A 20,088-nucleotide genomic window follows, 5' to 3' on the forward strand; every position below is an offset into this window, starting at 1 on the left:
CTGCGATGGACGCTCTTTCACGTGCTGGCTCTCCCGAATTGCTCTATGTTGTCACTTCTTGTCAACCATCATGGCTTGAAGATGTCACGGCTAGTTACAACTGCAATCCACAAGCGCAAAAGTTGCTGGAATAGTTGGCTGTGAAGGAGGATTCCAAGGGTCGCTTCACTATGCAGAATGGAGTTCTCCAGTTCCATGGGCGCATTTGGCTGGGAGGCTCGACCGCACTGCAGCAGAAGATTATGGCGGCGTTTCATGACAGCCCCCTCGGCAGACATTCCGGATTCCCAATAACATTCCGGCGTATCCACCGCCTCTGAGCTTGGCCAAAAATGAAGACGCGCGTGCTGCAATATGTTTGTTGTTGCACAGTCTGCCAGCAAGTGAAGCCGGACAAAGCAGCGTCTCCAGGATTGCTACAACCCCTCCGATTCCGCAACAACCGTCGAAAATGATCATCGTGGATTTTGTCAAAGGGCTTCCGCAATCCGGTAAATTCAACTGCCTTTGGGTCATTGTTGACAAACGCACCAAGTTCGCCCACTTCCTTCCCCTGGCGCATCCTTATACTGCAGCCAAGGTAGCTCTCATGCACATGAACAACGTCTGCAGGATCTGTGGATTCCCAGCCTCTATTGTGTCGGACCGTGACCTTGTATTCACCAGTCACTTTTAGAGGGAGCTTTTCAAGTATGTCGGCACGGAACTGAGGATGAGCACAACCACCGTAATGGATGAGCAGACGGAAAGGGTCAATCAGTGTGTCGAAACCTACCTTCGATGCTTCGTGCACGCATGCCCAACAAGGTGGAGCTACTGCATCCCACTAGCCCAGTTCTGGTACAACTCTTCTTATATCACTCTAGCATCAGGATGTCCCCTTTCAAAACAATGTTCGGGCATGAACCACACCACTGGGGGATCAGCTCCACCAGTGAGTGCATCGTACCAGCATTGCACTCTTGGCTGGACGAGCGCGCCGTGATACAAGATCTGTTGCAGCAACACTTGAATAGAGCACAACAACACATGAAGGCCCAGGCAGATAAACAGTGATCTCCTCGCATCTTCTCAGTGGGCGACTCAGTCTACCTCAAGCTCCAACCCTACATACAATCTTCAGTAGTCCGTCGTGCCAATCACAATCTGGCGTTCAAGTACTATGGGTCGTACCAGATCATCGCTAAGATCAACGACTCGGCCTACAAATTGGAACTTCCACCTCATGCCCAAGTGCATCCAGTCTTGCACGTGTCCTAGCTACGCCACTGTCTTCGCCCGGGTACGCCATCTCACACCAAACTCCCGTGTCGTACTGTTTCCTATGGTACCTGTCGCAGTCCTCCAGCGACGCTGGCGCAAGAAAAACGGCGCCATGATCAAGCAGGTCCGTGTCCGCTAGTCTGACGCGTCAGCCCTTGAAGACACCTGGGAAGATCGGGTGGCGCTGGAAGCCCGTTTTCCAGCACCAGAGGCTTGGGGTCAAGTCTCGTCGCAAGGAGGAGGGGATGTCAGCGCCCCCACTGCTGCTACCCCCAACCTAGTCACCGACAAGGAGGGCCCAACCGGCAGCGACCCCATTGCTGCCTCCCAGCCCGCCAGGACCCGGAGGCCCAACCCAATCCACACCGGGACGCCATGGACTCGTTGAGCCCACACACCGGCCACTCTACTTAAGGCGTCTCCTAGAAGGCTGATGCATCCAGAGGATCAGGCACCCGGCGGCGGCAAGAACCTAGAGCTACTTCCGTTCATCTACAATTCTTGTATCCAGACTTGTAATCGAGACTAGTGACTGTGATTCGAGCAATAGATCGCCTCCCCACTACAACTACCCTTACAAGCCCAGCTGGGGCCTCACGCATGCACACATGTCGTGCCCGCGTCATGCCGTGTCGCCGCTGCCGCACCAGCGTGCCCGTCCATTTCACACCCGCCCGCCCACTGATGACACACCGGCGGTCGACGAGATTAGCACCGCCATAGATCCACTCCGAATCATCCATGCAAACAAATCATGACGGCCACACGCACGCGCGGCAAGGGGCATGGAGTGGAACCGAAGGGACCTCCCTCGCGCCTCTGTCGCCACTCTGTTGCCCGACCGATCGACGGATCACGTATGTCTAGACTAAGGCTAGGCTAGCCAGTCGGCTTATTTTTAGTCGACCGAAGCCACCAGGACGCACTAGGCGCGTTCACCAGCTAATGCTAGTGACTGACCTTTGTGCGTTCTACACTTCTACTGCCACCAGCAGGATAGCTTAGGTTATAGCTTGTGGAGCACTAAAGTGGCGAGCGGCCGGTACGGAGGTGGCCACGTTAGCTTTGCCGTCCGTCCCCAAAATTGAACAACCCTTTTCATCAGAAAAATTGCAACCATTTGAATTTCTCGAAATTGAAATACAGGAATCAAAAGCGCCCGAGTTAAGGTAAGGTATAGTAAGAGTAGTGACATCTGTATGGCTGCTGGTTTCATCGCAAAAAGAAGTGCGGTTGCCGGTGGATTCAGGTTAGCAGTTCAGCGCGCGAAGCGGCTGTCGCGGTCGAGCCCGTCCCGTGGGGCTTGTGGCCTACTTGACGGACGGATGGACGGACGAGCGTCTTGACGGGGGGAACATCAAAGCAGGCGAACTCCAAGGAGTAAGTTGGGGGATTGAGGTCCCATCACATCCAGTAGTTGGTGTATTCGGTTACGACCTGCATAATTGTAGATGCTCTCTCCACATCTGGAGGACACATATACAAATACAGTTCATCTAACTACGGAGAAAATGTTGTAGTTGGCAACTGGGTATAAATCAGCCAAATTCTTGCTTATCGTAAGAGCCCACTACAATATACTCCCTCCCGTTCCAAAATATAAATATTTTTAGAGATTTCAACAAGGAACTACAAATGTAGCAAAATAAGTGAATCCACACTCTAAATATGTCTATATACATCCGTATGTTGTAGTTCATTTGAAACCTCTAAAAAGACTTACATTTAGGAACTGAGGGAGTAGTTCAGTTGTAGTACTCCCTCCGTCCGAAAATACTTATCATCGAAATGAATAAAATAAATGTATCTAGAACTAAAATACGTTTAGGTACATCTTCTTTTATCCATTTTGATGACAAGTATTTTCGGATGGAGGAAGTATAATCGACAGAATCAGAATCCTCGTTTGCAATATTGTATACATGCGAGAACTGTTTGACTGTTCTGCAGAAGTATATTGTACTCTACGTGATTAAGTGAACATCATTGAAATTATGGATCTTATTCCAACCATAAAAATAGAACAGTCTCTGTACTGACGTCTTAACGTACAGATTGCTTTGGCGACATCAATATGGAGGACCAGTAAGACAATGGGGGCATGAATTGTTTTGTACGTGTGCGTATCAAAACTATTAGGCTGGTCATAGTGGGAGTAACATAAGTAGTAACATAGATGCCACATAAGCAAAAATGATAATGTGGCAAGTAGTTAATGAGGAGAGAGGCAAATAGAGTACCATAATATGTTACCATCACATAGCGGTTTCCAATGCATAATGAATCTACAAAGTAATAAATGAAGGCAACTATGTTACCACACCTATGACACTACCCACTATGAAGGTAGTAACTTAGACTACATATGTTACTAGTCTATGTTACTCCCCACTATGACCAGCCTTAGTACAACGTCACAGTATTAAAATCAACTAATAACGCCGCCACCCAGAGCTTTGCCCAAAAGGACACGCCCGAACAAAACAAAGAGGTTACACCACATGAATTCACCTAAACTCCTAACAAACATACAAAATCCTTTCAATATAGAAGCATCAACATGAACATGTAGAAGAGGAACATACTCTGAGATTGAGAAAAACAAGATGATCGGAACGAACAAAATGAACGCAGTTCTGACTTAAGCATACAAGCAAACAGAGAACCTACAAAATAGTTAGTCCTTCTCTGATCTCTATTGTTGAGACGGTGTAGTTTTTACATTTACCTTAGCCAAGCAGATCCTAATTTAATATATAAGCACACCAATTTTATTTCTAATAACACTACCAAGGTTATGCAAATACTATTATGCACACAAAACACAAAATATTAACGGGGTAGAGAGAGAAGCCAATAAACGCATTAGAACGGGGGATAACTTCGCCGTAACCCACTGACGTTGGCGAACAACCCGACAAGCTCTTGCTTGTACGGGAGGTAAGATCTCCTACGGCCAGCGCCGCCGCTTCCTCCTCCTCCTCCTTTGCTGTAATAGCTCCATCCGTGGGCATCGGCGCCGCCGCCGCCGTCGCTCTTGCTGCTTCCTTCCTCCGCGTCCCCCTGCTTGGGAGGCCCTGAGGTGGCGTTCAAGAAGACGAACTTCTCCTTGCCGTCGCTGTGGCTCCGCCCCACGAGGCGCTCGCTGATGCGCCGCCACCGGAGGACCGACCCCGTCGAGCCGCTCTTTCGGCACCGCCGGGGGGACGCCGGAGTGGACTGCCCGGGGGGCCAGAGGCAGTAGCTCTCCGGCGCCACGCCCTCCAGCTCGCCGTCCCCGAAGCTCTCTTCGTCCCTCTGCCTCGCGCGGAAGTCGCGCTCCTCCAGCAGGAGCCGCCCCAGCGGGACTCGCACGGTGGCCGTCTCCGGCTCCTCGACCGAGGCCGCCGGCGGCGGGGACGGGGGGCGGCCGAAGATGGGGTACACGGGCACGATGAGCGCGTCCGCAGCGAACGGTAGGACGGGGAAGGTGAAGCCGCCTCCGTCTTCGTCTCCCTCCTCGTCGCCGTCGACGATGCGGTGTGGAGATTCAGGAAGGTTCTCAGCGGGGCCGTGGTCTCTGTCCTCCATGGCTCTCTCCTCGCCTTTTGCGGGTTGAAGGATAGATATTTGATCGGTTGCCTTTATGCGTGGCTTCCTTCCTTTTGCTTGGCTGGGTCGGGTTGGTGTTTTCGGCCTGAGAGCATCTCCAGACGCCCGAACGCGCCGCGCGTAAAAAACAGCTTTAGCGCGCACCTGTCGTCTGGTTTAGCGCGGCGCGCTGCGTCCGCTCTAGCAGCCGCGCTAAAATGCAGCACGCGCGTCGTTCCAGCAGTACGTAAAAATGCAGCGCACACGCTCGTTCTATAAACTAGAAATGTAGGCATTGAAAGCAGAAATTTTAAAAAAAACTAGATAGATTGCATAGATTTTAAACGATACAAAACATCCGAAACATAGATTGCATAAATAAAAACGACAAACGATAAAAAACATAGATTGCATTAAAAAAACTACTCTAAGTCGCTATCATCATCACCACTATCATCTTCGGCGGTGTCGTTTGAGGTAGTTAGCCAGATGTCCAGCCACCGCTCATCGTTCGGCGTGAAGAACGACTGCCCACCTGCTGCAATGAGGTCGGACTGCGCATTCGCCAACGCCTTCCGCCGACGCTTGTCCAACCGCGTCGCGCGGCGCCTTCGCGTGTTCTCCTCGCGGCGCCTTGCCCAGTAGGACTGCTCGTAGGCGACGTCCTCCGGTTGGCGCTGGCGCCACTCCGCCATGACCCGCTCGTCCTCCTGGACGACGAGGAGGCGGCGTTGCCGCTCGGCGTGCTCCGCACGGTCTTCCGCCGTGTTCAGACGAGGCAGAGGGGCGAAGTTGAGCGCTTGCTGGAGCGTGTACACATCTTGGAAGTTCATTTGGCCGCGCAGCCGGCCTAGAAGCCACGCCGCCGCGTCGTACGCGCGGGCGGCCTCGCGCGCCGTCCCGTACGAGCCGAGGCCGAGCCGGAGTTCGCCGGAGCGTATCTCCGCGGAATAGCTATCGTTGGGCGCAGGCGGACGCCGCGGTAGCCGGACGCTCCTCGGCGGCGCGGCGGCATGGTGGCGCGGCGGTGGCGGGGCGCTGACGCGGCGCGTGGCAGAGAGGGAGAGGAAGAGAAGAAGAGGAAGCGTGGAGAAGGCGCGTGGCGCGCGCAGCACTTTTATAGGCGCGCGCGAAGCAGCGCGCTAAATCTTGCGCGCGAGATGGCGCCTTTTCGCGCGCGCAAACGGTTCCCGCGCGCGCTTGTTTCCCTCGACCGTTGGAGTGCGGCAAACCGCCCCGCGCGCGCTAAAAGTTGGGTTTATCGCGCGCGCGTCGTTTGGGACAACCGTTGGAGATGCTCTGAGCCGGTGCCGGCGGCAAGTGAACACAGAGCGGTGTGAAAGATAACTCCTTCAAGCTGATCGATGGGCCTTATTGTGTTCTGGGTACCACAGGTCAGTACCCAGGAGCTGAAGTGATGGTTGAGGCGTAGCTTGGATCCGGCGCGTTTGGTTTCCGGCGTGAGAAACGTGTAAGTGCGCGGTAAAGTGTGCGTGAGTTGGTGCTCAGGCTAGAAGAAGTCCCCCAAAACACGAACTAAATGAGGACAAAAAGGAGCTAAATGGGTCCAAAGGAGCGCTCAGTTCCCAAAAAAGTGAGCGCTCAGGCTAGGGTTTAGGGCCCCACTGAATGACGGCTACATTGAGAGTTTTATCTACTCAGGTCGATTTCCCCTCCGGCTATCTCCTCTACCTCGAGCTCGTGTTGATCCAGGGGAAGCCTCACGCTTCTACCCAGTGGCGGAGCCAGGAATTAAAAATTAGGGAGGGCAAATGACACATACTTTGGATTATAGGAACCAAACTACACTAATGCATGTATTATTCTCTAAATTCTGCACTGTTCATAGCTATATTAGTACCAAATCGGTGCTGTTAGGGGGGGGGGCAGGGCCCCTGCTGGTCCCCCTGTCTCCGCCATTGCTTCTACCTAGCCTTGGCCGATGAAGTTTTGGAGGTTCGACGGGGGATTTCTAATTTAGTTCAGGCAATGGAGAGTGGAGGAAGTGGCGGCAGGAAATATGAGCCGGGAAACATGGAAGATCTAATCAAGCATCTTGATCTGCATGAGGATGACAGAGAGGACTTCGTTTGGGAGGAGGATCAGGTTGTGCCAAAAGTTCAAGCAAAGTGGTTGGCCATGGAGTAGGGTTCACACTAGTAAGGGGTTTAGTCCGGCCATGTATGCTGACATGAGGTATGCATGGAATCCAGCGAAAGAAGCACATTGGCGACTGATCAAAAATAATTTGTTTACCATTCAGTTTGGGTGTTTGGGTAACTGGAACACCGCAATGTTGAAAGGACCTTTTTTGGAACTCAAGTGGTTATCCTAGTTGAATATGATGGGTTCACAGACCCTAAGTCCGTGGTACTGGACAAGGTGGCGGTCTGGAAAAGGATTTTGAAACTACCTGGCAACTATCTGAATGAGGCCATGATCAAGGGAATGTGTAGGAAGATGGGCAAGATCCTGGAAACTCAGATACAATTACCAGATGGTTATGTTGGAGTTGTCGTAAGGGTGAAAGTAAGTCTTGATGTGAAAAAGAGGTTGGAACATTTTGTATCCATACCAAAAGGATGGAAAGAAGGATTGGTACCAAGTAATTTATGAGAAATTTACCTGTTTTCTGTAATCATTGTGGAATCATTGGGCATTGGCTTGAGGAGTGTGGTACAGGGGAGCATGATGCTACGAAGTTTGAGTAGGTTTTTTTTATTCTAGCTGACAATTGGAAGAACCAGTGGAGGACGAGGTTCTGGAAGAGGTGGAGGCCGAGGCCGTTCAGGGCAGAGCATGATGTTTTGCATACTAGAGGCAATAATAGCAACTATGATCCCCAAAGTAGCCATAATCAAGAATAATTAGGATTTCTAAAAACTAAAAAATAAAGGGTCCACTCATGAGAAAATCCAACCTTTCCCCGCATTTGACACTAATCTATTTTTAATATTTAATTAGAGTGGGGTTTCCACAAGAGCAGCATACTTTCCTAGAGAACCAATAAAAACTTCTGCCACAAAGAAAGATTGTGATAAGAAAAGGAAGCAGTCGAAAGAATTTGTGCTTGGCGTCAGCTACGAAGCCTCTTTTGATCAAGCAATCATTCTTAGATTTTTTTTTTGATTTAGCATTGGATTTAAAAACCTCTATTTACAATAATTGCCTTAGGAGCAGGTGCCTTTTAGGATTAGGATTTGGAAGTACCGTTATTCCATACAGGATTTCCGAGAGGGGTTTCTTTTTACTAAAAATTGCGCTTGCTCTAAAATAAAAGTTTTAATTTTGGTTTTCCTGCAACTAAAGAGAAAGAGAATGGAAGAATTTTTCTTATTAGGCAATAACAATAACTATGATCCTTAAAGAGCTGGCATTGGAATGCTGCATTCGGGATGTAGCTGGATCCGAGTACCTCACATAACCCTCCAGCACTACATACTATTAATCCAGAACATATAAAGAGATGTTACCATAGTTGAGAAGGAACCTGCGGCAAGGAAGCAACTGGCCATGGACTCGGTGTATGGGGCGTAGACGATGAGAATCCTGATCGAGCAATAATATCAGTTGTTCCTTCATCAAAAGTGACAAATATTATGGACTTATTTGATGGGAATGAGAAGGATCCGAGTGCTACTCCACGGAGAAATGCACACAAGAAGAAGTTGAAGGGGGTAGATGGGGAGGCTATTGACAGTTGTGAGCATGATGAATCTCTAGCGGGATCGATGACACCCCTCGAGGGTGACCACTGAGAGCAATTAATATATTAAGTCTAAACTCTAGGGGTTGCGGACAGTCCGAGATAGTTCAAGAAATTGGCAACTTGGTACAGTTGTATCGTTTATGTTTGGTCTTTATCTTGGAGACCTAACTCCTCTATGAGAGTTAAGGTTTACTTTGGGGTTCAGGCATGCTTTTGGTGTTAAGAGCGAGGGGGGAGTGTTGGACTAGTGTTGTTTTGGAATAATGACTTGATCGATAGTTTAAAATCACACAACAGAACACACATTGATGCTTTGGTCCAGAACGAGAGTACTGGGAGTAGGGAATGGCGGTTCATGGTTTTCTATGGTGAACCGGTGAGATCAAAGAGGAAGAGAAGTTGGGAGTTGCTCATATATCTTCAAGGATAATATGATAACCCATGGCTTTGTGTGGGGGATTTTAACGAGGTATTAAATGAAAATGAACAATTTGGTGGTGTTTACAAGGAGGAGTGGACGATGGATGGCTTTAACCTATCTCATTTTGCTGATCTAGGTTGCTCAGGGCTCCCCTATACTCGGGATAACCGGAAACAAGGTAATCATAATATTTAAGTTAGATTGGACCGGGGCCTAAGGGATGTCCGGTTCATGGAGTTTTTTAACAGTTCAATGATCGATCATGTACATGCTACCGAGTCAGAACATTGTGCATTGGTCGTTGGTATATCCAAGTTGGAGTCGACAACTGGTGCAAGTAGTAACAGACTTTTCAAAATCGAAAATGCATGGACTAGACATGCGAACTATGTACAAATTGTTGAGAATGTGTGGGTGTGGGTGCCTACAAATGGAAATCTTCAGCGGGTTACAAAGGCACGGGTACATGTCAATGATGGGCTGCAAAAGTGGAGTAGAGAGGAGTTCGGTTCGATACATAAGTCGTTAAAAATGCAGTCAAGGCTAGAGAAACTGAGAGCAAACTGATTATGGAAAGCCCTGTTAGTGAAAGAGAAAAGTCTTGTAAAAAAGATTTTAGAGCTTCTTGCAAGGGAAGAAATGATGGTTGAGCGAGTCCCGGACTAGGGGGTGTCCGGACAGCCGAACTATCATCATCGGCCGGACTCCAAGACTATGAAGATACAAGATTGAAGACTTCGTCCCGTGTCTGGATGGGACTTTCCTTAGCGTGGAAGGCAAGCTTGGCGATACAGATATGTAGATCTCCTACCATTGTAACCGACTCTGTGTAACCCTAGCCCTCTCCGGTGTCTATATAAACCGGATGGCTTTAGTCCGTAGGACGAACAACAATCATACCATAGGCTAGCTTCTAGGGTTTAGCCTCCTTGATCTCGTGGTAGATCTACTCTTGTAACACACATCATCAATATTAATCAAGCAGGACCTAGGGTTTTACCTCCATCAAGAGGGACCAAACCTGGGTAAAACATCGTGTCCCTTGTCTCCTGTTACCATCCGCCTAGACGCACAGTTCGGGACCCCCTACCCGAGATCCGCCGGTTTTGACACCGACATTGGTGCTTTCATTGAGAGTTCCTCTGTGTCGTCACCGATAGGCTCGATGGCTTCTTCGATCATCAACAACGACGCAGTCCAGGGTGAGACCTTCCTCCCCGGACAGATCTTCGTATTCGGCGGCTTTGCACTACGGGCCAATTCGCTTGGCCATCTAGAGCAGATCGAAAGCTACGCCCCTGGCCGTCAGGTCAGATTTGGAAGTTTGAACTTCACGACTGACATCCGCGGGGACTTGATCCTCGATGGATTCGAGCCACAGCCGAGCGTGTCGCACTGTCACGACGAGCATGATTTAGCTCTGCGGCCGGACAGTACCCTGGAGGCCGCACTCGAGCCTGCTCCGATCTTCAATTCGGAGCCGACTATGCAGATCGAGGATGGATGGCTAGACACCGCCTCGGGGGCTGCAACCTCTACGGCGATAGAGCCGAACACTGGCCTTGTCCCTCACGAAGCTCGCAGCTCTGAGGCGCCGGACTCCGAACCTCCCACGCCCCCTCCGATCGAATCCGATTGGGCGCCAATCATGGAGTTCACCGCGGCGGACATATTTCAACACTCACCTTTTGGCGACATCTTGAGTTCGCTAAAGTATCTCTCGTTATTAGGAGAGCCCGGGCCGGACTGCGGCCAGGACGGTTGGGATCCGGACGACGAAGAAATTCAAAGCCCACCCACCACCCACTTGGTAGCCACTATCGACGATCTAACCGACATGCTAGACTACGACTCCGAAGACATCGACGGTATGGACGACGATGCTGGAGACGACCAAGAACCAACGCCCATCGAGCACCGGGAAGCCACCCCAACTCACGATGTATACATGGCGGATACATCAAAGGGAAGCGACAACGAGGAAAAACGGGACGTGTCGAAGGACAACTCCCCCAACAAACAACCAAAACGGCGACGCAAGCGCCACCCGAAGTCCGGCCTCGATAAAAACGGCACCCATACGGACCCGGTCCTAGAGCAGGGCGAAGCAATGGACGGCGAATACGCCACCAAGCAACCATCCGAACATGATGAACTGGACAAGCAACCCATCCCCGGCGAAAACAAGAGCCTAGACGATCTCACGCCGAACACATCACCAGAGCATACGAACCTTCATGAACGGCTCGTCGCCACTTCAAGAAGTTTGCAGAAGCAAAAGCGGAAGCTCAAAACAGCGGAGGACGCACTCAGAATGAGATGGAGCAAAGTACTCAACACCGCAGATAAATATGGCGCTAGCCACCAGACAAAGAGCTACCCGAAGCGCAAGCTGTTGCCCGAATTTGACGAGGAGGCCTTAGAGCCCCCGCAGTCAAAAAAGGAAGAAGCCGCCTGGCCGGATAGACGACCAGATGACAGGCCAAAAGCAGCAAGGGGCGCCGCACACAAGCTGGCACACGATCAGCATAAAGATCCTCGGAAAAAGGATGACCCGGTCAGGTCTATCTATGGGCCAAAAAAGAAGACTCCAGGAAGCAACATAACCCGCCGAGCATTTGAAGACAATGGCACACCTAAATACAGGGGCGTCGCACACCCACTATGTTTCACCGACGAGGTACTGGATCATGGATTTTCAGCTTGATTCAAACCCGTAAACATAGAGGCATATGACGGAACAACAGACCCCGGAGTCTGGATTGAGGATTATATCCTACACATACATATGGCCAGAGGAGACAATCTCCACGCCATAAAATACCTACCCCTCAAGCTCAAAGGGCCAGCTCGGCATTGGCTCAAAAGCCTCCCAGAAAATAACATTGGAAGTTGGGAAGAGCTTGAGGACGCGTTTCGAGCAAACTTTCAGGGGACTTATGTCCGTCCTCCGGATGTAGACGATTTAAGTCACATAACTCAACAGCCCGAAGAGTCAGCATGCAAATTCTGGAATGGGTTCCTCACTAAAAAGAACCAAATAATCGACTGTCCGGACGCTGAAGCTTTAGCAGCCTTTAAACACAACGTCCGAGATGAATGGCTCGCCAGACACCTCGGCCAGGAAAAACCAAGAACAATGGCCGCACTAACAAGCCTCATGACCCGCTTTTGCGCGAGGGAAGACAGCTGGCTGGCTAGATGCAGCACCAGCAACCCGAGTACATCCGAAGTAAGGGATGGAAATGGGAAATCATGATGCAGAAAAGATCAGTGCCGGAATAAGGAAAATGGCCCATATAGTACGGCGGACAACGCCGGATTCAAAAGCTCTCGGCCGAATAACAAAACACTGCCCCTCAAGGACAACAGTGACGAGCTATCCAACCTAAACAAAATTCTGGACAGGCTATGTCAAATACATAGTACCTCCGGGAAGCCTGCAAACCATACCCACATAGATTGTTGGGTCTTCAAACAGTTCGGCCGACTTAATGCCGAACACAAGGGGCTCGACACACCAAGCGAAAGCGACGAACCCCACAAGCAGCGCTCCGGAGAACAGAAGACTTTCCCACTAGAAGTCAAAACAGTGAACTCACTTATGTGATAACACGAAACTACAGTGCGGCACCTGCAATACCAGGACACCGTCCGCATAATGGGGATAGACCCTACCAAAATTCGCCATAGCAGCACCTCCTTCAAAGGAGTGACGCCAGGCCTTTAAGCCAATTGTACATGCTCTGTACCACTAGAGGTTGTGTTCGGTTCGACCGACAACCTCCGTCGCGAAAAGCTCACTCTCCATATCGCCCCATTTCACAGTGGCCCTCGAGCACTATGGGGACGCAAAGCTTTCGTCCGCTTTAACGCAATACCACATTACGCGTCTCTTATGCTTAAAATGCCCGGTCCACGCGGCATAATCTCATTAAAAGAGTAACTCCTAGTGTTCTTCGACCACGGAGAACGTGAGGCTGCTTTGACAGCCACACACTAATCCGACCTTGTAGGTCAAGGCCCCCTTAAAACAGGTCATTCAGACCTCGGACACGGTTAGGCGAGTCCGGCGTAAATAAACAAGGGGCTTCCCAGCCGCATACCTCCTTTATAAGGTGCCGCGCGTATAAATGATGAGAGCCAATAAAGCTCAACTTTCTTCATCGTCCAAATTATACTTTATTTTAAATACAACTTTTGCATGATATTTCTTGGAAACTAAGTCCATCTCTCTTACAGATGAAGCACGTGCTACACCCGTCCAGGATACAGCACAACGGAGACACAGGCGCAGACATGCAGCAGGGACCCGTTGCAAGGATTCTTTTCAGATTAAGACCCTGCATAAACCTTTCTTACCGTCTCTTGTTGATACACATCCCCTGGTTCCCTACCATAGCCGAGGAGGAGGCTGGCGTTTTGGCACCGGCCGTGTCAGAAGTTCCCGCATGTACCAGACACTAGGGGCTTAGGGCATTGTTCTGCCCGGTATCATAAAGACCGAACACCTCAGGGAGTGTTCGGCGTCTCGAGTTAGGCCTTATATGCATCAACTCCGAATCATGTCTTTGGTCAAATGTTGGGTTTGCCCGGCTCCTGTGTTTTGATGCCTTATGTTCTGCTACATTGGCTAACACGGCACCAGGAGAACTACTGTGATTGTGCCCCGGTTCGGCCGGACAAGCACCTCAGTAGAGAAAGCCGAAAACTGACTGTCATGATATAGCGAGAGACTGGTAAACCACTCGATCGACTATTGGAATGTTTAGAATTCCTCCGCTTTGACGAAGGACCACTTCCCGGTCAGGCACATACGCGCCCCGAGTTCGGCGAAACACGGTGCCGCTAGGGGCTATATAGTAGCCCCACATTCGAGCTCCTATGGCTAAGTGAAAGTGATAAAGCATTATAGCCTGGTTGCCTAGTTTGCTACGCTATCACCTCCTTCAAAGGACCAAGACGTTGGATTAAGTGTGAAAAAGTGCTTTTCTTTTTGCAAACACCCCCGCACCATGTGCGTGGGGGCTGAAGCCAAAGACTGCCATCTTTCAGATTATACATACATATACGGCCGCACAGGAGATAGTTCAATACTTGAATGCACAAGTATAAAAAGCTATTGCATTATAAACATGATCTCAGAAATCATATATGTCATTTAAACATAACATCCTTCGAGCACTGCGACTCTATTAAACGAGCGCCCTGCAGGACTTCCTCAAAATAGTGCTCGGTGGGGAATCGGCTTTTGTCCGAACTCCGGGATGCAACAGCGGTGGTATCCATCTCCGCCCAGTATGTCTTAACACGGGCGAGAGCCATCCGTGCACCTTCTATGCATGCCGACCGCTTCATCGCCTCGATACGCGGCACCGCCCCAAGGAATTGCTGCAACAAGCCAAAATAACTCTTTGGCTAAGGCCTTTCCGGCCACAGATGAGCGACCACATCCGTCATGGCAAGTCCGGACAATCTATTCAGCTCAGCCCACTCAACCAGCCGATCACTCAACGGAAGTGGACGCTCTGGACTATGGAATTGAGACCAGAAAAGCTCTTCCATTTCGTGATCCTTCTGGCTTCAGAAGTGCACGACTGCGTCCGCCGCACTCGCTGCCAAATCCAGATAAGGATCCTCCGCACCGCACAATTGGCCCAGCTGAGCATATTTTGGATCCGTGAACTTCCTACGCAGCATAAAGGGCTTTCCAGCCACAATGTCTCTGACCTGACACAACTCCTCCTTCATAGCCCGCATCGCACTACGGGCATCCTTGGCTTCGGAGTCGGCCTTCTTCAGGTCCTCTTGCTCCGCTCGGCGTTCTCTTTCAAGAACCTCCTGGCGGTCGGTAGCATCTTTTAATTTCGCGGCCATTCCGGCCATCTCCTCCCTGCTTCGGCAGTGAGCAGCCTTCTCGGCTTCTAGCTCTTCTGCTGCCTTCGAGGCAGCCGCCTCGCTTTTTCTGGCTTGCTCCTTGGCCCGAGCAAGCTCTGCTCGAAGGTCTTCCACAGCAGCGGCACCATCTGCATCAAGCATACAAATTGTAAGGAATGGGCGTCAGCTCCCTTACTAGGCGACCGCGGAGCAACCACATACCTTGTGACTCATCAATTCGTTTATTGACCAGTGAGATGTCCGCATCCGCAACGTCGAGTTGCCTCTTCAGCTCGGCAACTCCATCAGTCCGGCTGGCCACCGAACGTTCCGCCGCCTGCATAGGAAAGGCGACAATCTATAACTGAGATTATGATCCTCGGCATGCTGTCGCTTTCGATAGCATACCAAGTCTCAGGGGCTACTATCTATACAGGGCGCACTTCATGTGCAAAACTGTCAAAAGGTATGTCATTTTTTGAGTACCTCAAACCCCGTCAGCAAACTTCCGACGGCCTCATACAACCCGCTTTCGGCGGACGAGATCCTCTCAATCACCATACTCATTAATGTGCGGTGATCTTCTGAGATAGACGCCCTCTTGAGCAAATCCTGCAGCTTCACCGACCGTACTCCAATGGGTGCCGAACTCTCCGGCCCCGCCGGACTCGAGGAGACCCTCCGTGACGACACCTCAGGGTCGTCCGCCCCGCACGACGGGGCGACAGAGGGAGGCGTTTCGCTCTCCATCATCTTCGGACGAAGGTCTCCCGAAGATGAGCTGTACTGAGATGGGCTGAGATCCGAACTACAAGGTGAAAAACTTCGGTTACCTTTAGAAATTAAGCAGGGGTGTCCATTATTACAAAATCCCCCCTTTTTTACCTACGGCTCGCTGGAGGGCTGATTCCTCCGAGAAGACAGTATGGCCGGGGCTCTTCCCAACGCAGGACCTTCCGATACAGATTTCTTTCCCCGCTTTGAGGCCTTGGCCTCCGGGTCTTCGAAAGCGGTCCTCTTCTCCCCCTGGAAGGAGGGACTCTCGATTCCTCCCTTACTGAAAGCCTCCTTGGCAGAGGCGGTAGTTTCCCTGTGCCCCCCTTTGCCCTCCTCCGAAGGTGCAACCTCCAACATTTTGATTAACACGGGATCCTGCGTGGTCTCAGGGAGGGGGGCTGGACACCGTATCAGTTTTGCTTGCGCTATCCACTCCTGTCCAAGCGATAGCTGGTTAAAAGGCAAACCCACGATAAATAAATGGACAATGTGTCCGGACATAGGGCTACTTACTTGAGTATCCGGGCGATTGCAGCTTAGGCCTGCATCCTCGGTCAAGTCCGGACGCATCTCTTGCGATCCAAAGAACAATTTGTACATCTCCGCGGGTGTCAAACCCATGAAGTGTTGAAGAGCTCGTGGCCCCTCCGGATTAAATTCCCACAGGCGGAGGGGGCGACGTTTGCAGGGCAGTATGCGCCGGATCAGCATAACTTGTACCACTACGACCAGATTGACCTCCCTTTCTTGGAGGCCTCGAATCTGGTCCTACAACAGGGGTACGTCTTTGGACGGCCCCCAGTCGCGCCCCTTGTTGACCCATGACGTCAGCTATTGTGGAGGGCCCGAGTGGAAGACGGGCGGCGGCCTCTGCATGCTGCCCCTGGGAGCGGTGATATAGAACCACTCCTGTTGCCACAAGCCGAGCTCCTCTTGAAAAGAGCCCTCGGGCCATGGAGCATCAGCCCTCTTGCTTATAACCGCCCCTCCGCACTCTTCCTGACGCCCCTCAATCATCTTCAGCTCCATGTTGAAGGTTTTGAGCCACAAGCCAAAGTGAGGGGTAGTGCGGAGGAAGGCTTAGCAGACGACAATGAATGATGAGATGTGGAGGATGGACTCCGGAGCCAAGTCGTGGAATTCCAGCCCATAGTAAAACATGAACCCCCTCACGAAGGGATCCGTCGGGAAGCCTAAACCCCGACGGAGGTGGGACACGAACATGACGCTCTCGCCAAACTCGGGAGTAGGAATAACTTGCCCTCGGGCAGGCAGCCTATGCGAAATCTCGTAGGTTAAGTACCTGGTGTCTCTCAGATTTAGCACGTCCTCTTCCGTGACGGAGGAGGGCATCCACCGGCCTCGCAGGTCGAGGTTGGACATGGTCGAAGATCGAAGGTACCCGAATCTGGAGCCCTGGGTGTTGGAACTCGGGGCGAGGGGCGGATTCGATAGAGGATTGAAGGAAAAGAACGAGCCTTGGTCTCATTATAAAGAGGAAGAATACCAAGAGCCGTCCCCGTGACCGTTTGGAACCCGCCTTTGATGGAGGAGGCATGGCAACGGGCGCGGTTGGGTTACCCACGTCCGTATTTATGGGAATCCCGGAATAAGGGGAACACGATCTCTGCTTCGACAAGACGTGCCAAGGAAACCGCTTCGCTAAACGCGCTGAGGTGGTACAATAAAAACGATTCTAGTAAAGGCTTGGTTATGGTGTGACGTCGCGCCACAAAATACGTCAGCAGATTGAGCTTGTGTAATATTATTGAAAGTGCTAGTTATCAACTAGAGGGGGGGTGAATAGGCGATTTTTATGAAAGTCTTCAAAACATAGAAGTTTCAAAGACAAACAATAGAAACAACCTAATTGATATGCAGCGGAAGATAAACTACAACAAGCAAGCCATAATCAAGTATTTTTCAGGATTTGTTTTATATATTTCTGCCAGATCATCACGCAGATCCCTAGAAGTTCCCCCACGACGCTGTCTGCCACCCTTCCTGACTAATTTCTCTGCAGCCATGAACTTCAAACTGAATGGTTTCAATATGCTCAAAGGCTTCAGAGATTTATGCTTGCTGGTCAAACAGGAACTGGCTTCAGGAGAATTGATATGATGTTGTAAGGATTCTGCAAACAAATGCAGACTATGAGAACCTAGGGATTCTCCCACGGACATGTACCTGTGACAGCATTAGAGATGCGAGGGAAGGGGACGAGGTCATATGCATTCTCAGAAGATTTTGAAGATAAATCAGTTTGAAGACATTGACCTCATGATGCGAAGACATTCACTTATATAGGTGAGTTGGTTCCAAATTTGTACCAATTCATGAATAAGTACAAGTGAGGAATCAAACTAGATAGGAAATCTAAGTGAATATGCTAGGCATTAAAAGATGCAGACAGAATCGATTCAACATTGGATAGGTAGAAACTACTTTCGGTAAACAGGATGAATCTTGAAGATCAAAAAGGTGGTAAAAATAGAGTTATAATTACCGCACGAAGAACTGCTAGATGGGAAGAATAGGAGACCGAGCAGTTCAGTCCACCGTGCCCTAACTTGGCGACGGAGGACACCTACGGCGACGGCGGAGAGGACGATGTCCGCGGCCGGCGTGAGGACAGCGTCGGAGAAGTCACGGCAGCTAAGCGCTTCGTCGCCGGCGTCGTCGCGAGCTAGCGGTGGCGCTAGGGTTTTGACGGAGGTGGAGAGGTGGAAGAAGGATTTCTTTACCGCAGGGGACACATATTTATAAGTAGGTGTGCAGCACAGCGCAATTACGCAGGTGCCCCTGTCTGTTCACATCCATGGGGTACGTGACAAGCATGCAACACATTTAGAATTGTCCCACATTCCCACGCCCGCCAAGTATGTCGGATGTTCGTTCAATCGACAATTAAGATGATTCATTTAAATAGGACTTGATGTTTTGTCTCAGTGTCTTCTGCTAACAAGGATGCAGAGAAGACATTCGATAGTTTCAATAGAATGCATATGATTTGGACAGATAGAGTTTGAGATAGTAAGCATAGAGAGATTAGGGTCCGATCACATTCACTTAGTTTAAAAGATTCAACAGTGAAGACATAGCTATAAGTGAATGCTGTAGAGGACTATATATATGCAGTCAAACCATCATATCGCAGAAAATCACGAAGATAAATTGAAACTGAAGACAAACCAAATGCGAAGTCTTTGCAAAAAAAAATAACGCCATGAGTGAAACACTTCAAGCAAAGAAAGTTGGTGGTGGCGTTACCCACCGTATAGGAAGTATTAGACCCAGACACAGCGCACAATTATCCTGGCGCTCTGAAGTCAGATTCCATGTTAATATATTCACACTCAGAGTGTAAGTCTTCATTGATTGAAGATATACATTACTTTGTGTGTTGCACATCTAAGTCATCTACATGCATAAGTGTTAGGATGTGTGCTTGATCACAGGACATTCGAGGATTCCAAGATATTTAGCTCACACCGTAACTTGCAAAACCTTTTCTCATCCAAGGGCTTTGTGAAGATATCTGCCAGTTGCTCTTCAGTGTTGACGTGAATGATGTCAATATCTTTCTTCATGACATGATCTCTGAGAAAATGATGACGGATTTCAATGTGCTTTTTCTTCGAGTGCTGGACTGGATTGTTGGCAATTTTGATGGAACTTTCATTGTCGCAGAAGAGAGGGACTTGCTTCAGATCTATGCCATAGTCCTTGAGAGTTTGCTTCATCCACAGAAGCTGAGCACAACAAGATCCAGGAGCAATGTATTCAGATTCAGCAGTTGAGAGTGACACACAGTTCTGCTTCTTTGAAGACCAACAGACAAGTGATCGACCAAGAAAATGACATGTCCCCGATGTAGACTTGCGATCCACTTTGTCACCAGCATAATCAGCATCCGAGAATCCAACCAAATCAAACCTTGAGCCCTTTGGATACCGTAATCCGAGTGTTGGGGTGTAAGCCAAATATCGAAGAATTCGCTTCACTGCTAAGTGATGCGATTCCTTTGGTGCCGCTTGGAATCGAGCACACATGCAAACACTAAGCATAATATCTGGCCTAGATGCACATAGGTAAAGTAAGGAACCAATCATGGAGCGGTATACCTTTTGATCAAACTCTTTACCATTGTCGTCGGGACCAAGATGATGTTTGGCTGGCATTGGTGTCGTGTAACCTTTGCAATCTTGCATGCCGAACTTCTTCAGACAATCTTGAGATATTTTTCTTGTGATATGAAGATGCCATTTCTTTGTTGACGAATTTGAAGACCAAGGAAGAACTTCAGCTCACCCATCATGGTCATCTGATATTGCTCTTGCATCATAAATCCAAACTCATCACTGTACTTCTGGTTGGTGCAGCCGAAGATTATGTCATCCACATATATTTGGCACACAAACAATTCACCATCATATGTCTTCGTGAAGAGTGTGGGATCGAGGGATCCCGG

The 20,088-nt window shown here is 49.9% G+C and overlaps 1 protein-coding gene across 1 annotated transcript; it reads right to left on the reverse strand.

Annotated features, from left to right (window-relative positions):
- Positions 1-3,888: 3,888 nt before the first annotated feature.
- On the reverse strand, positions 3,889-4,938 carry LOC123065501 (uncharacterized). The gene has a single exon (XM_044488765.1). It carries the CDS (start codon positions 4,831-4,833, stop codon positions 4,129-4,131), a length of 705 nt encoding a protein of 234 aa, XP_044344700.1. The 5' UTR covers positions 4,834-4,938; the 3' UTR covers positions 3,889-4,128.
- Between the last annotated feature and the right edge of the window lie 15,150 nt (positions 4,939-20,088).

Source organism: Triticum aestivum, chromosome 3B, assembly GCF_018294505.1.
Source record: "Triticum aestivum cultivar Chinese Spring chromosome 3B, IWGSC CS RefSeq v2.1, whole genome shotgun sequence".
Lineage (NCBI taxonomy): Eukaryota > Viridiplantae > Streptophyta > Magnoliopsida > Poales > Poaceae > Triticum > Triticum aestivum.

What these genes read in the sequence shown, in the direction of transcription:
- LOC123065501 (XM_044488765.1), bottom strand. Translation starts at nt 4,833, where the DNA reads ATGGAGGACAGAGACCACGGCCCCGCTGAGAACCTTCCTGAATCTCCA.